This window comes from Chlorocebus sabaeus, chromosome 10 (genome assembly GCF_047675955.1).
Source record: "Chlorocebus sabaeus isolate Y175 chromosome 10, mChlSab1.0.hap1, whole genome shotgun sequence".
Lineage (NCBI taxonomy): Eukaryota > Metazoa > Chordata > Mammalia > Primates > Cercopithecidae > Chlorocebus > Chlorocebus sabaeus.
In genome coordinates this window covers 49,235,629-49,251,817 of record NC_132913.1, presented here as the reverse complement: position 1 = coordinate 49,251,817, position 16,189 = coordinate 49,235,629, and the positions used below count along the sequence as shown (strand labels likewise).

Here is a 16,189-nt window from a genome sequence, read left to right as displayed (position 1 = left end):
CATGACTGAGTTAGTGCTATCACTTCTAAGTTGTGGCTACAAATAAATACACAAGCAAGTGAGTGAGTGAGTGGATAAGTACCCCCACAGTCTGGTATGAATGCTCTCCTAGCATCTCTGCTCATTACCTAGTGCTCTGAAAATCCTGATAATAGTTGTCATCGATTCCATGTTGACAATGTTCCACAACCCTGCTAAGTGCTTCCCATGAATTCTCATGCATCTGAGATTGTTGCTGGTATTATCCTCATTTGTCTAAAAAGAAAATTGAAGCTTAGAGAGAAGCTTGCTTCACATTACACAGTGAAACCTTGAATCCAGGTTAGAAGACTCCAAAGCTTGTGCTCTTAAATGTGATCTTTTCTATCTTTGCATTCAGCTTCTCTTTGCTATGATGCTCTTTTACTCTTTCCCAGTCACCCTCTGTCACTAACCTCAGCCAAAGAATCTCTTTTCCATAATCCTCTCTGCCTCTCCAAGGCCTAATTTATGATTCCTGCGTCTCCCACCCACCTCCATGATATCTCTTGGCACATCCTATCGTGATTCTTTTATTGTCATTTACTATTTCATATCCTCCATTCCACTATAAGCTCCTCCACGGGAGGGACCCTGTGTTATCCAGTAATGTCTGATAGATGATAGCTGCCAGTGTTTACAGACTAAATAGAATAATGAATCTGTTTCAAAAGATGAAGTGAACATACCGAACATCATGGCTTTTCTTTTACAACCCGTGATGGTTTGTCATGCTCAGTGATCTCAGTCCATCTTAATATTTTTAGCTGGTACCACACCTTTTGGCTTTAGTGAATATTTTGCTTGAGGTTGCCCAGAAACAAGCATGGGGTATGTCAAAATAATCCAGGATTCAAGAAAGGAATGTATGACTAGCAAAAGTAGAACTGAATAAATATTTGTTGACATGAGAGGATAGGAGGGTGAGAAGTGATAAACAGTGAAGGTTAGGAACTCTGACTTTGTGTCTCAGCTCTGCTGTTATATAGCTGGGTGTCCTTGGGATACCTGTTTCATCCATCTCGTCCTCATTGGTACAATTTGAATTTTCCTGTAATTTGGTGTATTTCTTGAACACTCACTATGTGGCTTGCACTAGAATAGATTCCAAGCATCCAAAGATAAATAAGATACAATTTCTTACCTCTAGGAGTATGGTAGAGAAGGCAGACATACAGACAAGTAACTTATTTGAAAATATCTTTAATTTATATATGCATCTATATTCAGACATAATTTTTCATAAATGCAAATATGTGATCATATACATTTTTATCTTCGGTCTTATTTTTTCCCTTTTTCACTTGGCTCTCTAAAGTCTAATATATATCTCTACATATTTTTATATTTTTCTTCTTGTTCATATAACTCTATGAAAATATATAGGATGTTTTTAGTTATTGCTTGGTCTATAAAAATAAAATCCTATACTTTTTTGTAAATTGCATTTCTCACTCAATGATACCATGTGAAACTCCTTCCAAGTCATCTGGTTAGCTCTGATTCATTTTTTTAAAATTAATATCACTTTATTTTTCAGAACAGCTTTAGGTTTATAGAAAATAAGCAGAGAGTTCCCACATACTCCCTTATCCTCCTTCCCCCACTTTCCCCTATTATTAATGTCTTGCATGAGTGTGGTCCATTTGTTACAACTGATGAGCCAATATTAATATATCATTATCAATTTAAGTCCATAGTTTACATTAGGCTTGACTCTTTGTGGGTTTTGACAAACATATGTCATGTATCTACCATTATAGTGGTGGATTCTGACAAACCTATGGCTCTTAACAAACGTATAATGACATGTATACCATTATAGTATTATACAGATGACTTTGACTGTGCTAAAAATCACCTGTGATTCCCCTATTCATCTCTTCCTTCCCCCAGACTCCAAGCAACCACCAATTTCTTTACTCTCTCCATAGTTTTACCTTTTCCAGAAACTCATATTGTTGGAATCGTACAATATGTAACCTTTCCACGTTGGCTTATTTCACTTAGCAATATGTGTTTGAGACTCCTCCATGTCTTTTTGTGACTTAATAGCTCATTCTTCTTATCTCTAAATGAGGTTCCATTGTATGGATCTACTACAGCTTGTTTATTCACTCACCTGTTGAATGACATCTTAGTTGCTTCCCAGTTTTGTCAATTATAAATAAAGCTGCTACAAACATTTGTGTGTAGATTTTTGTGTGGGCATAAATTCTCAACTCATTTGAATAAATAACAAGGAGTTTGCTGGTAAAGGTATTTTGCCTTGGAGTTTTCTCTATGTAAAGCTTCTTATATCTGGATTCAATTTGTTTATTAAATATAAGACTATTCAGAATTTTTCTCACTTTTGAGAAATTATTTTTTAAGAATTTTTTTCTTTTTCTCTAATTTTTAAAATGTATTGGCAAAAAAATGTTTATAATAGTCTCTTACGATCTTTTAATGTCTGTGGAGTCTGTTGTGATGTCCCATTTTTCCTTTCTGATTTGTGCTGTTTTACCCCTAAGTTTTACCACATTTGCAATTTTACTAGTCTTCTCAATGACTTGAGTTTTGGCTTTGTTGATTTTTTCTATTGTTTGTTTTCTACTTTATCAATGTTTTATGTTTATTATTTCATTTCTTCTAATTACTTTGGATTTAGTTTGATTTCCTTTTTTAAAAAAATTTTATTTCCCTATGCTTCTGCAGTCACTGAAAGTTTGACTTTCATCTCTAGCTTTTTGAGATGGTTGTTAAAATATTGATGATACATGTATTTTAATTTTAATATGTCTTGCCAGGGGGCTTTCAAAAAATTTATAACACTTTACATTTCATCATCAGTGTATGAAGTTAAACATTTCTTCACATCACCATCAGCAATAGCATCATATATCTTTGAAATCTTTTGCCAATAAGATAGGTGAAAAGTGAAAATTTACATTTTTCTAAGTAGGCAATCTTAGCATACTATGGTGAGTGCTAGGGATAATGTTTGTACAAAATGACATTTTTGGTGCACTGTGGTACTGGGAAGGCTCCTTGCAGGAGGTGGTGCCAGAGCTAGGTTGTAGATGAACTCCAGAGGAGTTTGTATGAGATGATCTCCAGGATACTTTTGAGTCCCAAAATTCTCAGAAGAAATTATAAGATATGATAACATGTGAGAATTATACAATCATATCTTGCCAAACCTATTGTTTTGGTCTCCTATAGTGAGTGGCCAAATTATCAAGAATCACAGAAGCCTGAAATGTCTGTTTTCTTTCATAGCAATGGAGGCATTCCTACACAGCTTCATATGACATTTATGATTTAAATAAAAGGTCAGTGACTTCCCAATAAAATCTATTAGGCTTTTCTACTGTCATATTTTTAAGGAAACCCCAATGTGAGTTATTCTTTTTGGTAATGTTTCCTTTCATCTTCTTTCCAGGCAGCTGATTACAGAAGAGAGGATTCCAAACAACACACAGTGGGTCACATGGTCACCAGTGGGTCATAAATTGGTTAGTGAGTCTCTCCAGTTGTCAGAAAAATATTGGCTAAATTTTTCATAGGCAGAAGTTACTAACCCTGATACAAAGCAGACATCTTAGGAAGTCAATACTTCACTCTAGAATATAGTGTTATTGCCCAAGATAATATTTTACTAGCTTAACAAAATAAATATAATTCCTGAAAGTATCCATTGGGAATATTTATTCACGGGAAAATGCATATTGAACTCTTAAGTTCTAGTTATCTATTGTACTTAGATATTTTCTGAGTCACACCTGCTTTCTGCTAGTTCTGTGTTCTTCTGTGTTACTGTAGATATACCTTTAGGTTCTATAGTGCTAGGAGAATGTCAGAAGTCCAAAAGAATCTTAACAAGAGGATCTAATGTTTGTCTGCAGTTGAACTTCTCTCTTCCAGAATGCAACTGCCTTCCCTCTACTCACTCTCCCAATAAAGAAATATACAAGCATATATCATCCTGTAGAAGTGGTCAGCCTTCTCGGTCTTCGCATATACTTTAGCATTCAAATAGTGATGGTTGTGTGCTTCTTATTTTTAACACATTATTAATAGTTTTAGGATTATTTTGGGTTTATAGGCTGTACACTTGTAATTTAAGAAAGAGAGGGAAGGAGTAAATGACTCTTCCTGTTTGAATGGAATATTTGACTATGGTAATCCTTACATTTGCAATAGATAAGTGTTTCTAAAACTCCAGGATAAAAATATAACATGTTATTATAGATATCAATGCTTGTTTTTTTCCTTCTAGGCATATGTTTGGAACAATGACATTTATGTTAAAATTGAACCAAATTTACCAAGTCACAGAATCACATTGACTGGGAAAGAAGATATGATATATAATGGAATAACTGACTGGGTTTATGAAGGTAGAAACTTTAAAGCTTTTTCAAATCAGAAAATCTATAAGCTTTTAAAATAGTTAAGTGTTTCTTTTGCAATGGGAAAATTTAAATGAGATTCAAAATAAGTTGCATTGTTTAAAACGGCATCAAACTTCTCTTAGAACTCACAGCACCAGGTGTCTCCTAGACCAAGAACTTAACTATTCCTAGCATTCCTCCATCCTCGTTGCCTGATAATACTCCTTTTGTCTCTGGTTTATTGATACAAAGGACTTTTCTGTGTAGATAGACCTTTTCTGCCTTTACTGGAACATAAAAGCCTCCAGATTAACATCAGATATTTCTCTAACTAGGCCTATCTAACCCAGAAGTTACTAAGGAAAACTAAATAATCCCATCACATTGAGAAGATGATAAAATAATATCTACAGGTTGGAGAGAAAATGCCTATTTCATAGAGGATTTGTATTTATTTGAACTTGGACAAATTATGATTTCCTGTTTTTAAGAATGAAAAAGCAATTAGAAAGGCTTAGGAAAAAGTGACTAATAAAACTAAAAAAGTTAAAAAGGAATATTCTCCCTTTTAGGATACAGAGTTGTAGAAACTATTAGGAACACATTTTAGAAACTTAGAAAATATTAGAAAAACATTTTTTATGTCTGTATTTGCCAAGATAAAAGGCTTTCTGGTGCTGTTCCAAACTGTTCACAAGGTTTCCTCATACTTATTAGAAAGACTCATCTATATTTCATTGTATTATTTTTTTCTTCTTTGTAGTTTAAAAAATAGTTTTTCTTCATGACTTGATTGTAGTTCTTACCAAGTCCAAGTCAAGTTTAATTGACTCATTATAACAGCAACAACAAATCACACTGAAAGAAAGATAAATTTTCATGTCCTAGAAATAAGTGCTTGACTAAAACTTACAGTGAAATTTACTAACACTAGCTACTTAGAGATTCTTTAACCCTTGGACAGCACAAACCAGTCTCCAGGATCATTGACAAGAGTGGCCTCTTTCCAAAGCTCTGACCCTCCCTCAGAAACAGCTGGCCCTGTGGAAGATAAGAGGGCAGCTAACACTTTCATTCTTTCTAAAGTAGATGATCGCTGGAGGGAGACTTTCCCATGTTCATGACGAGGCCATTCTCATGCAGAACAGCTTCACAGTTCCAACTTGGGCCTCTCTAATAGCTTCAGTTCCTAGAAGGAAATTACTATATTGTCAACACAGAAAAATATGTCCTGCATTCCAAATAACCACTAATTCAAGACAAAGATCACTACCTGCTACTTACACTTACAAGTAATTCTAAAAACCAAAATCTTGATTTGATTATATTGATTTTATGTAACTGCAGCTGTGTTATAGACCGCAGACAATGGGTAAAAGTTACAAAGAACGATAAGTCAACTCAGTATATGAACAAGTTCTTAGTATAATAGCAACCATGACTTGGAGTCATAAGGGCTGGGTTCTAGTTCTTGTCTCAGGCAATTCACTGGATCACTCCATGCCTCAGTTTCCTTCTCTGTGCAATGAGCTATGAATCATCACTCAGAGATCTTTGTAGAGACTAAATGTGATACGTTTTGTAAATTCTAAATTGCTACATAAGCATGTATAGATCAATGATACAGATATGAGACAGTCAAAGGAAGAATAGGCTGCTTAACCCAGTAGTAGGTTCTCTGTTACTGGAAATACTAAAATAGAGGCAGGAAAGGGCAATATAGCACGGAGATGAAAAGCATGAGTCAAAGGAGATTTTGGTTGATTTTTTATTCTACCAATTGTTAGCCATGTGATCCTAGACAAATTTCTGATCCTCTTCAAGCTTGTCTCACTTTATCAATACAGTGGGTTATTGTGAGCCTTAACTGAGGTGATAGATGTCAATTGCTTATCAATACCTGGTGCATAGTTAGCACTCATTGAATGTTAGCTGCTCATCACAATAATTATTATTACATTTTATTACAGTAATTATTTTTGCTATTATTCTTGTTGTTGAAAAAAAGCATTTGGAAATAACTTGTAAGGAAGTATCAGGCATCTGAAAACTGATTAGAATGCATGATTTCCCAACCCTAAGATTCTAGTTTCTGTGCTTTTGCTTTTACATTTACACTTACATGAGACTTGTGGAATATATAGGAGTCTCCACTCAGTCTACTTAACTCCTCCCTTCCCGGTTGGTAAAGGAGTTTTCAACATATTAAGAGCCAGTGATTAAATGTCCCATGTGTAGATGCCATAATAATCATAGGGACGAGCTATCTTTGCCAGAGATTGAGAAGAAGCCCAACAATGTACTGGAAAGCAAGATCCTGTCGTTTATTTGCCTCCCTCTTTGACCCTCTTCTCTTACCCATCATGTATAAGACCTTCTTCTCTTATACACCAGAGCAGTGTGTTAATCTAAGGGAGTTTTCAGTTTCTGGGCTGGGCAAGGAGATGTTTCTCAGTAGGGGTCTCAATGGAGCTCTTTGCCGTTCTAAATCCATCCTTCCCACACCTTGTTTGTGCCAAGAGTAGTAAACTCTGGGCACCATATTGGTTTGATAGCCTGGAGCTACACACCACCCACCAGTACCCTGCGGGCTCAGTACAAACTGAGCCCAGTTGGGGAGAGTATGCTGGCATGTTGACTGTTTGAAAATTAGAAAGGAGAATCAGCCTCCTGTGTGAAATTTACTTTTAGTATGTTTTGAGGCATAAATTTAGAGGATTATAAGATAAAGAAAAAAATGTAGAGCTTATATTAAATATTGCATGCTAAAATATTCTAAAATGGTCCAACGGGTTACTTATTTTTACAATCCAGATATATCCTTGAAGATTTTATTTTTATTCATTTGTATTACTCTGATTTTGGAAGCCCAGCAAATGCAAAGTGGTTCATTAGTTGAACTCTACTGTAATTACTAAAGCTAATGAGAACAATATTTTGAATGCCAAAGCCAATTTATCAGCTACTTCTTGTAACAGAACAATTTATGTCTTTTTTCAGAGGAAGTCTTCAGTGCCTACTCTGCTCTGTGGTGGTCTCCAAACGGCACTTTTTTAGCATATGCCCAATTTAACGACACAGAAGTCCCACTTATTGAATACTCCTTCTACTCTGATGAGTCACTGCAGTACCCAAAGACTGTACAGGTTCCATATCCAAAGGTCTGTGCTCCCGTTCGTACAGTGGTTCCATGATTTGATGGGAAGAGAATGGTTTCATTTAATCCCTTCCTGCTAATGAAAATATTGTCAGTCTCTCTTCAACAGCTTGCTGTGATTACTCTTGCTGAAGTCAACAGCATCTGGCAATTTTAAAGTATTTTTATTATCCCAGGAAAGAGTGTGATTTAAGGTTTTGTAATTTCTCCAAAAACTTTGAGGAATGACAAGCAGAAAAAACGGGGAAAATGCTTTTGAAAGAGATAAGGGGAATGAAAATGTTTGAATGGAGGAAAAGAGAGGCTATAATTGAATCAGAAGCTCATCTCATTTGTAGAAGTTGGATTGTGCCCTAGACGAAGTTGCAAAGCTCGGTTATATATCAGATTGTATTACTAATTAACAGGATACATGACTAGTTTTAGTGGTTCTATTATAGATTTGGCACTAATGTAAATTTTTCATGTCCTACATTTGGAATAATAGTGTCACGTCTTGGTTTTCAAAGCTGTTCTCCCCCTCAGGGTTGCATGTTTACTAAAATTGAAGAGCCTTGTTAAGCAGTGTAAGCCAGGGAAGATGGAGTTTAGAAGGGAACCAGGGATTCTTCACTAGTACCGTAATAATAATGGCTACAGTATTGTCTGCAGGAAAATCTAATAGTAAAGTGTTTTTTCTGTAAGAAATTTGGAAAAGGGGATTTTTATTTTTACCAACTCACTCAATTTGCTTTATGAAGAGCTGCCATTTTAGGAAGACAGAGGAAGTTAAAAGAAAAAAAAAGATCAGAGACTAAATATGGAGATGTGTTTTCAGTGGAATGTTATTTTTTGATGAGCGAAACTGGCACACACAAAAAAACTCCATAAAGTGTTCTCACTAAAAATATCATATTATTTCTAACTAATCTGTCAATCGAAGATCTATGTGTATATTTAAAAAGGTTTTATAGGTTTCAGTCATAATATTGATTGTAAAGCTCCATCATAGTGAACCTGAATTTAGAGTGGAAATGATGGCTTCCTAATTGACATCGTTGGCTCAGGTAAACTGATTTTTCTGGTGGATAGTGTCTTTGGCAGAAACCAAGGTGTTCTTCATACTGACAGGCGTCAAAGACATTGGTCTCAGGGAGACAAGGTATATTTGCAAATAATAGAGTTGATTTTAAGAGGTTTATCTTTGCTTTCTCAAAGTGATAAATTATAAAGATATAAACATTCATTATTTAAACAGAAGTGCTTTGGACCTTCCGGTTTTATATATATACTCAGTGTGTGTGTGTGTGTATTGTGTGTGTGTATATATATATACGTATTCTGTTTCTGCCTGACCATGAAAAGGTGGCATTTCATGACTCTCCCTTATGTTCATTTTATTTATATTAAATTGTTGGAATGTGTCTGATTGTGATAATTTTATGGCCATAATGCAGACATTTTGTGCTGTTTTAAAATGTGTGCAATGATGTTACATTTTTTTTTTGTCAATACCAATTCTGTGATTGTTTTTTCCTAGGCAGGAGCTGTGAATCCAACTGTAAAGTTCTTTGTTGTAAATACAGACTCTCTCAGCTCAGCCACCAATGCAACTTCCATACAAATCACTGCGCCTGCTTCTATGTTGATAGGGTAAGACTCTTGTCCTGAATGCTTGGCTTGTAAACAGTTTTACACTTTCTAGGGAGAACTTTTCAAAAGTGAATGGCAGAGTGGATCACAGCTGTGTCATGCCCACTGATAGTCATTCATTCTTCCCTTCAGCGACTCTTTCTTGAGCTTCTTCACGTCCTCAGGCTGGGCACAGCTCTAGAGATGAGGATGACAATGGACAGAGCAGCCAGTCCCTGGTGTCATGTAGCCTACATTCAAATTGAGGGAGACAGACAAAAACCAGATAAACAAAGAACAGTGTAAAATGCCAGTAGTGATAAATGTGGTGAAGAAAACCTGAGCAGAGCAAAACGGATGGGGCTGATGAGGGAAGGTCAGGGAAGCCTCATGGATAAAATGACCTGTGGCAGTGATGTGAAGAGCAGGAAGGCTCCATCCCCACCCATAGCAGGGGGCAGAGGAAGAGCAAGTGCAGAGGAGATGTGCTTGGGGTGTTGGAGGAACTGCAAGGAGGCTGGGGTGACTGGAGCCTTTTCAGTGAACAAGAGAGTGGAGCGGACAAGGTCAGGTCCCACAGAGCTTTGTAAGGCCTAGAGAAAATACAGGAAATCTGTGGGTTAAGTTTAGGGAGCTCCAAGGTCATTCTGTGCTCCAAGACTTCACTTGCTGAAATCATGTCAGTGGTTTGAAATTCCACCAGGGAGCACCTTCAGCCCCTTGTTTATTTTCCTGTAAAGGAACCAATGTATTGGGTACAATTTATGGCTGGCTGATAGCTCCATATTCACTCATTTCTGTTATTTATTTGGTCTTGTTTCTGTTTTTTTGTTTTTGTTTTTGTTTTTTTTGAGACGGAGTCTCGCTCTGTTGCCCAGGCTGGAGTGTAGTGGTGCCATCTCGGCTCACTGCAACCTCCGCCTCCCGGGTTCAAGTGATTCTCCTGCCTCAGCCTCCTGAGTACAGCTGGGATTATAGGTATGTGCCCGGCTAATTTCTGTATTTTTAGTAGAGACGAGGTTTCACCACGTTGGTCAGGCTGGTCTTGAACTCCTGACCTCATGATCCACCTGCCTTGGCCTCCCAAAGTGCTGGGATTACAGGCGAGAGCCACTGTGCCCAGCCTGTTGCTGTTTTTAAATAACAACTAGCGTACATTGAGTACTCACCATGTGCCAGACACAGGGATTATCACATGCTTTATCTTAGGACTCTTCAAAGTCACTCTGTCTTTCCAACAACTATCATCGTGTGCCTGTTCACAGATAAGAAAATAAGGCCTACAGATTAAGAAAATGACGAAGTAGGAATCTGTATTCAAACCTGACTTTCTGGCTTGAAAGAACAAGCTATCAGACACTGCTTCGTGTCTCACTCTGGGTGATTACGGCTGGTGCCCTAAGATTCCCGAAGGCACCGTCACAGCAGGGTGGAAGCATCCATTTTCTCTGGGGTTGCATTAACTACATCAGGAAGGCTGTGGGCTGTGCTCTGTGGTTAGTAATACATTATTTTGGTTAGAAATATCTATAGTAACCCATTCATTTGGGGGAAAATCAATTAGTAAGTTTTTAAAAAATTTTCTGGGTTTGTCCAATGGAGTAAAATTTTACCCAAAGGTTTCAAAGTTTGCCTTTTGGTTCCATCCAGTCACCTCTTTAATCATCACTGATGGGCAGCCTCTGTTTCTACTGCCAAATGTCCATAGAAAGCCTGTGCCCTTGTAGCACTTATCATCAGTAGATGATAGAAAACATTCAGATAAATGCCCCCAGGAGTGATAGGAGAGGTATGAGCAATAGAATGGAGGCATTCTGAGGAGAAGAACATGGGCTTTTCATGACCCCAGGACCAAAGAATGCCCCCTGGAGAATGTGCAGATTGAGCAGGCTGGCTTCCAGCAGGACGCAGTGAGGAGGAAGGACACTGAGGTGGAAAAAACAGAGCATGGAAAAGTCACGGCTTCCCAGGAGAAGACCAGTAGAGCCTGGTGTTGCCTTTTGGTCTGTCACCAATATCTGCCTGTAGGGAGGATGAGCCATGAGCACCTGCTCTGAAAAAGATTCCATCTGGAAGGGGCTTTAGACCTTATCAATGGTTTATAAACTTTTTAAGGACCTGGAAACCTTTGTTCAAGTGAGATATAATACAGAAGTGTATGGCCAGAAAGCAATTGGGAGATTGCTTCTCAGTTTTGGCAGGCCTAGTCCTTGTCCTCCCTCCTTCGTGCAACAGTCCTGGGAGCCTAGACAGAATCTGGAGTGGTTCCAGGACACAGTCACAACACCATTGTGAGGCACAGGTGAGAGAACCTCCCACTTTACCGAGAGAGGTAAAATCATTTGCTCAAGGTCACACAGCAAATTAGTGTGGAAGCTGGGAAAAGGACCGAGGCCTATGCCTGTTGGACCAAAATATTTGAATAATTTAGTTAAAAATGTATTGAGTCCTTCTCATGGGCTGGGACTGTGCTCAGTGCTCTGCTCTTGCTGTCTCATTTATTCTCCAAAGAGACGAAGTCTTTCCCACTTAGAGATCCCTTTCCAAGGCACAGCTGTGTGAAGTGCTGGGCTCAAGAAACAAGCAATTCTCAGGACGGATTTTTGGCCTTATGTGAATTCGTCAATAAGTTCTTGTTCTCAGTAGTTCTTTAAGTCACACTTAAGCCTCACTATGGAGATTTTGTGTGGAATGTATATTACCAGAGAATATTGTTTTTTGGAAATGCCACAGGAATGTGTTTTTTAGGGAATTTAAAATATAGCTCTGGTCTCTGTTAACACTGGTAAGGTTGTGGTTTTTCTAGAACTAGACTCTAGATGCTCTCTGGAAAAAATGTGCTAGTACATGATGATGCACCGTTTTCTGGCCTCATGCAAAGATCCAGCAGGGCCAAGTAAATCCAGGTGAGTTATGCCTCTCAGTAACCTGCCCAGCCTGTTACGCAGTGATTTACTAGTTCCTGGAGTGGGAAGCCTGGCCAGGATCAGTGCCTCTCCTCCTTCCTCTGCCCATGTTTCCCTCATTAGTTTTCCTGTTAGGCCATATCTCTTCACCACACAGCCTGCAGCAAGTGATATCCACAGGAGTATGAGGCTGGTTTGTGATTTTGTTAGGAATTAGCAGAAATGGGTGGAAGCCCTGCTTCTCTGATAACAAGTGAGAAGGGCAGACAGGCTGCGTTTCCAACAACCAAGGCCTGAACTTGAACCAGGGTGAGTCTCCCTGCTACCTGCATTGATTTAGTGCTAAAGTTTAGATTTGTTATGCTGCTAATTTGTGTTCATTGTTCATAATGAGAACTGGAAAGCTCAAAAAGTTGAAGGAAAACAGCACATAATGTAAAATCATAAATCTTCTAACTTCTATCTAGAGCAGTACATTCATTGTTGACTGAAGTAAGACAGGTTCTATGCGGTAGAGGCCAATCTTACAATCCAGTGTGTAGCAGGGTGCCTGAGACATAGCACATGCCCAACCAATATTTGTAGAACAATAGATAAGCAGAGGATGGATGGTTGGGTGGATGGATGAATGGATGAGTAAGTTATCTAGGTGACTGTGTGTGTGTATAATAGTGGTTCACGCTGCCAGCACCATGGATAGACTTCAAAATGACCTTGCATAGAAATCCCTCCTTTTTATCTCCTCTCTGCAAAATGTTGTGACCTGAATCTAGACGATTGGAGAGGGCATGTTCTACTGCGGTAACCCCACCCAACATCTGTTGAATGGCTCTCGGGCTCGTCACACCCAGCTCATGACATACCCCATCCCTTCTCTCTCTGCTCCTGAATGACACAATAGATATAAAGTCTTGCTGTGTCTTCTCTGAACTGTTACGACCCTGGCCTATAAAGCTGCAACATCAAAGCCTCAGATTGTCACACAGGAGAAAAAGAAACTGGAAGCTAGTGACACCTGCAAGAGGCACATTAGGACTGGCATGCTACGAATGTGCGGGTGTATGGGTGCTGCAGCACTCAGATCTGCTTCATCTCATCCCACCCATTCCTCTCTTGAGGGATTTGTCAGCGAACCTGAGAGGGTTGGCATCCCCATCAGAGCAGAGGGTGGCATGGAGCCTGAGGCCAGCACTGGCAGTACGCCCGCTTCCACGGGTGATTCACTGAATTAATCATTCCACAGTCGCAGTTGCTCTTGGTAGCATTTTTCCCTCCAGTATTATTTCCAGTTGGTAATAAATACCTTATTTTAAGTATCCTTAATGCACCAAAAGAAACATTTACACAAATTAAGGGAATTAATAGTACCTAACAGACATTTATTAAATGCCTACTGTTTGCAAAGAATTATGCTGGGACAGGTGGTCACTTTACAAGGGGATTCTCTGTTGTGTGATTTTTAACAAGTCTTTCTCAGTGCATTCACATATAATTTGCCTTATAAAATTTAGTTTACACACAGCTCTCTAGGAATAGATTTCTTTAAGTGAGGAACTTTATGCTGAAAAGAAGCAAGAAGGTGAAGCTAGCTAGCAACATTTCCCAAATGGATGGGTGGAGGTTTCATAGAGGGAACTAGTATGAACAGGGAATCTGAAGCCAACAGCTTGAATTGAATCCCGGCTCCAACACTTCCCAGTTGGGTGATAGTGGGCAAGTTCCTTAAATCCTCTGCTGTTATATATCTTTGTCTGCAGACAATGAACTGCAATACTCACCTTATAGGGTGGTCATGAGCTTATGTTAAGTACTTAGAACAGTTCCTGGCACATAGTAGACTCCACATGGGTGTGGACTCATTATTTTACATCCAAAAATTACTCCATCATTTTAGTATTAAAATCAACCGTATTCCCGTTGGACTAATCCAGCTGCAGAAGGTAGAAGAGCTTGCTGGCTCATATGTCTAACCTTGGTAAGTTGTCCAGGCTCTGAGGAAGGCCTGGACCGCAGGGGCGGTCCCTCTTCCACCCCACCAAAACCATTACATAAGAAAACTACTCAATACTGGCCTGTTTTTGCAGAATAAAAGCAGCATGCAGTGTGCAAACATAGATGATAATACTGCTGGCTGGATTTTTCTGGTTTTAAGTGGGACTTAAACTTTTCAGTAAAAAGGACAATTGAGCCATTGGCTTTATTTATTTATTTATTTATTTATTTTGAGACAGGGTCTTGCTGTGTCGCCCAGGCTGGAGTGCAATGGCATGATCTCAGCTCAATGCAACCTCTGTCTCCTGGGTTCAATTAGTTCTCCTGCCTCAGCCTTCTGAGTGGCTGTGATTACAGATGTGCCCTACCACGCCTGACTAATTTTTGTATTTTTAGTAGACACAGGGGATCACCATGTTGGCCAGGCTAGTCTCGAACTCCTGACCTCAAATGATCCACCTGCGTTGGCCTCCCTAAGTGCTGCTGTTACAGGCATGAGTCACTACGCCCGGCAGGTTTTTTTTTTTTTTTTTTTTAAATGATTCTTTGACATCTCAGACTGGCATAATCTTGGCTCAGGGCTGCCACTGAAGAAAAGTATGTTTATAAGAAAATTCAAAAATTCCTGTCTGCGCCAGGGGTGAACTGCCTTGCTGAGTATGCACAGGGTGCAGAGTACACCTGGGGTCATGGAGAGTAACCCAGGCCATGCAGGGTCCAGGACCATGAACCTTTGATCTGAAAATGGGCAGGGAAGATGATTGATGCACGTGAGTTTCCTGGCTGACTTTCCAAATTCCATTACTCAATGTTTTCAAATGGGGAAAAGTTGCTTTTATATTGCTGATTTCTGAATGTGACATTTAACTTATGACTTTTAGTAGATAAAACTATTTAGTACTGGGTGATCCACTAATTATTGTTAAAAGTTTTTTCCCCCCATCACCTAACACTTCGCTCAACCAGAACACTTTAAAAAAAGAAGAATATTTCTGGAGCCTAAATTCCTCATCTATGCCCATGGAATTTTCAGATGTTGTATATATAATGGTGGAGAGGCTTTTCCCACCTAGAGGGAGGTACATCAGTTTCATCAGATTGTCCAAAGGGTTTTTGGCCTGAAAAGATAATAACTACTGATATGGGACAGGGGTTAGCACACCAGGGTTTATGGGCCACATGCAGTCCACTGCCTATTTCTGTGTGGTCCACAAGTAAAAATGGTTTTTACTTTTTTTTTTTTTTTGAGACAGAGTCTCACTCTTGCCCAGGCTAGAGTGCAGTGGCTCGATGTTGGCTCACCACAACCTCTGTCTCCTGGGTTCAAGCAATTCTCCTGCCTCAGCCTCCTGAGTAGCTGAGATTACAGGTGTGTGCCACCACGCCTGGCTAATTTTTGTATTTTTAGTACAGGCAAGGTTTCGCCATGTTGGCCAGGCTGGTCTTGAATTCATGACCTCAGGTGATCTGCCCAGGTTTTACATTTTTAAGTGGCTGGGAACAAAAATCAAAAGAGTGATAATATTTCATGATACGTGAAAATTTAATGAAATTCAAATTTTAGCTTTTCAGTGGAACACTAAATGAACTCATTCATTTAATTATGGTCTCTGGGGTGCATTTGTGCTACAAAGGCAGAGTGGAGTAGTGACAGGGAAGATGTGGACCACAAAGCTTAAAATATTCACTCTCTGACTCTTAACTGAAAAAGTTTTCCAACCTCTGGTCTAAAAAACTAATTTCAGAAAGCTTCGTTTTCTGTTGTGCTTTTCATACGTCCATTCTCTTTTCACGGATTTATTGCCTGTCTTGGGTAAAGTGTATTCGCCTTTCCGTGTTCTCATTTAGCTCCCCTGCATTGGGCAGACGCAGAAGCATCAGACTGGATGAGATGTCTGTATTCCCCAGCATGGAAAGAGGCGGTTGCACTCTCAGCCCCTGCAGCCTGGCAGTTTGTGATGAGTGCAGTGAGACCTGGGAGAGTGGTGTGGGAGAAGGAGGTTTCCAAGAAGACATCGTGAATGAGGGGACATTTAGGCCAAGACCTAAGGAAGTTAGAGCTTGGCAGCCACTTCAGGCTGAAGAGCAAGACTGAACAAAGAGGGAGCAACTGGGGAACCTCATGGTGT

The 16,189-nt window shown here is 39.1% G+C and overlaps 1 protein-coding gene across 2 annotated transcripts in view; it reads left to right on the top strand.

The window, feature by feature from the left end:
- The window catches only part of DPP4 (dipeptidyl peptidase 4), an 85,960-nt gene that overhangs the window by 33,318 nt on the left and 36,453 nt on the right, over nucleotides 1-16,189 (top strand). For both annotated transcript variants that reach the window (XM_007965152.3, XM_007965151.3), the window contains exons 6-10: nucleotides 3,280-3,332; nucleotides 3,443-3,515; nucleotides 4,280-4,400; nucleotides 7,395-7,555; nucleotides 9,071-9,183. In XM_007965152.3, coding sequence (XP_007963343.1) covers nucleotides 3,280-3,332; nucleotides 3,443-3,515; nucleotides 4,280-4,400; nucleotides 7,395-7,555; nucleotides 9,071-9,183 — 521 coding nt within the window. The remainder of the gene's footprint in view (nucleotides 1-3,279; nucleotides 3,333-3,442; nucleotides 3,516-4,279; nucleotides 4,401-7,394; nucleotides 7,556-9,070; nucleotides 9,184-16,189) is intronic.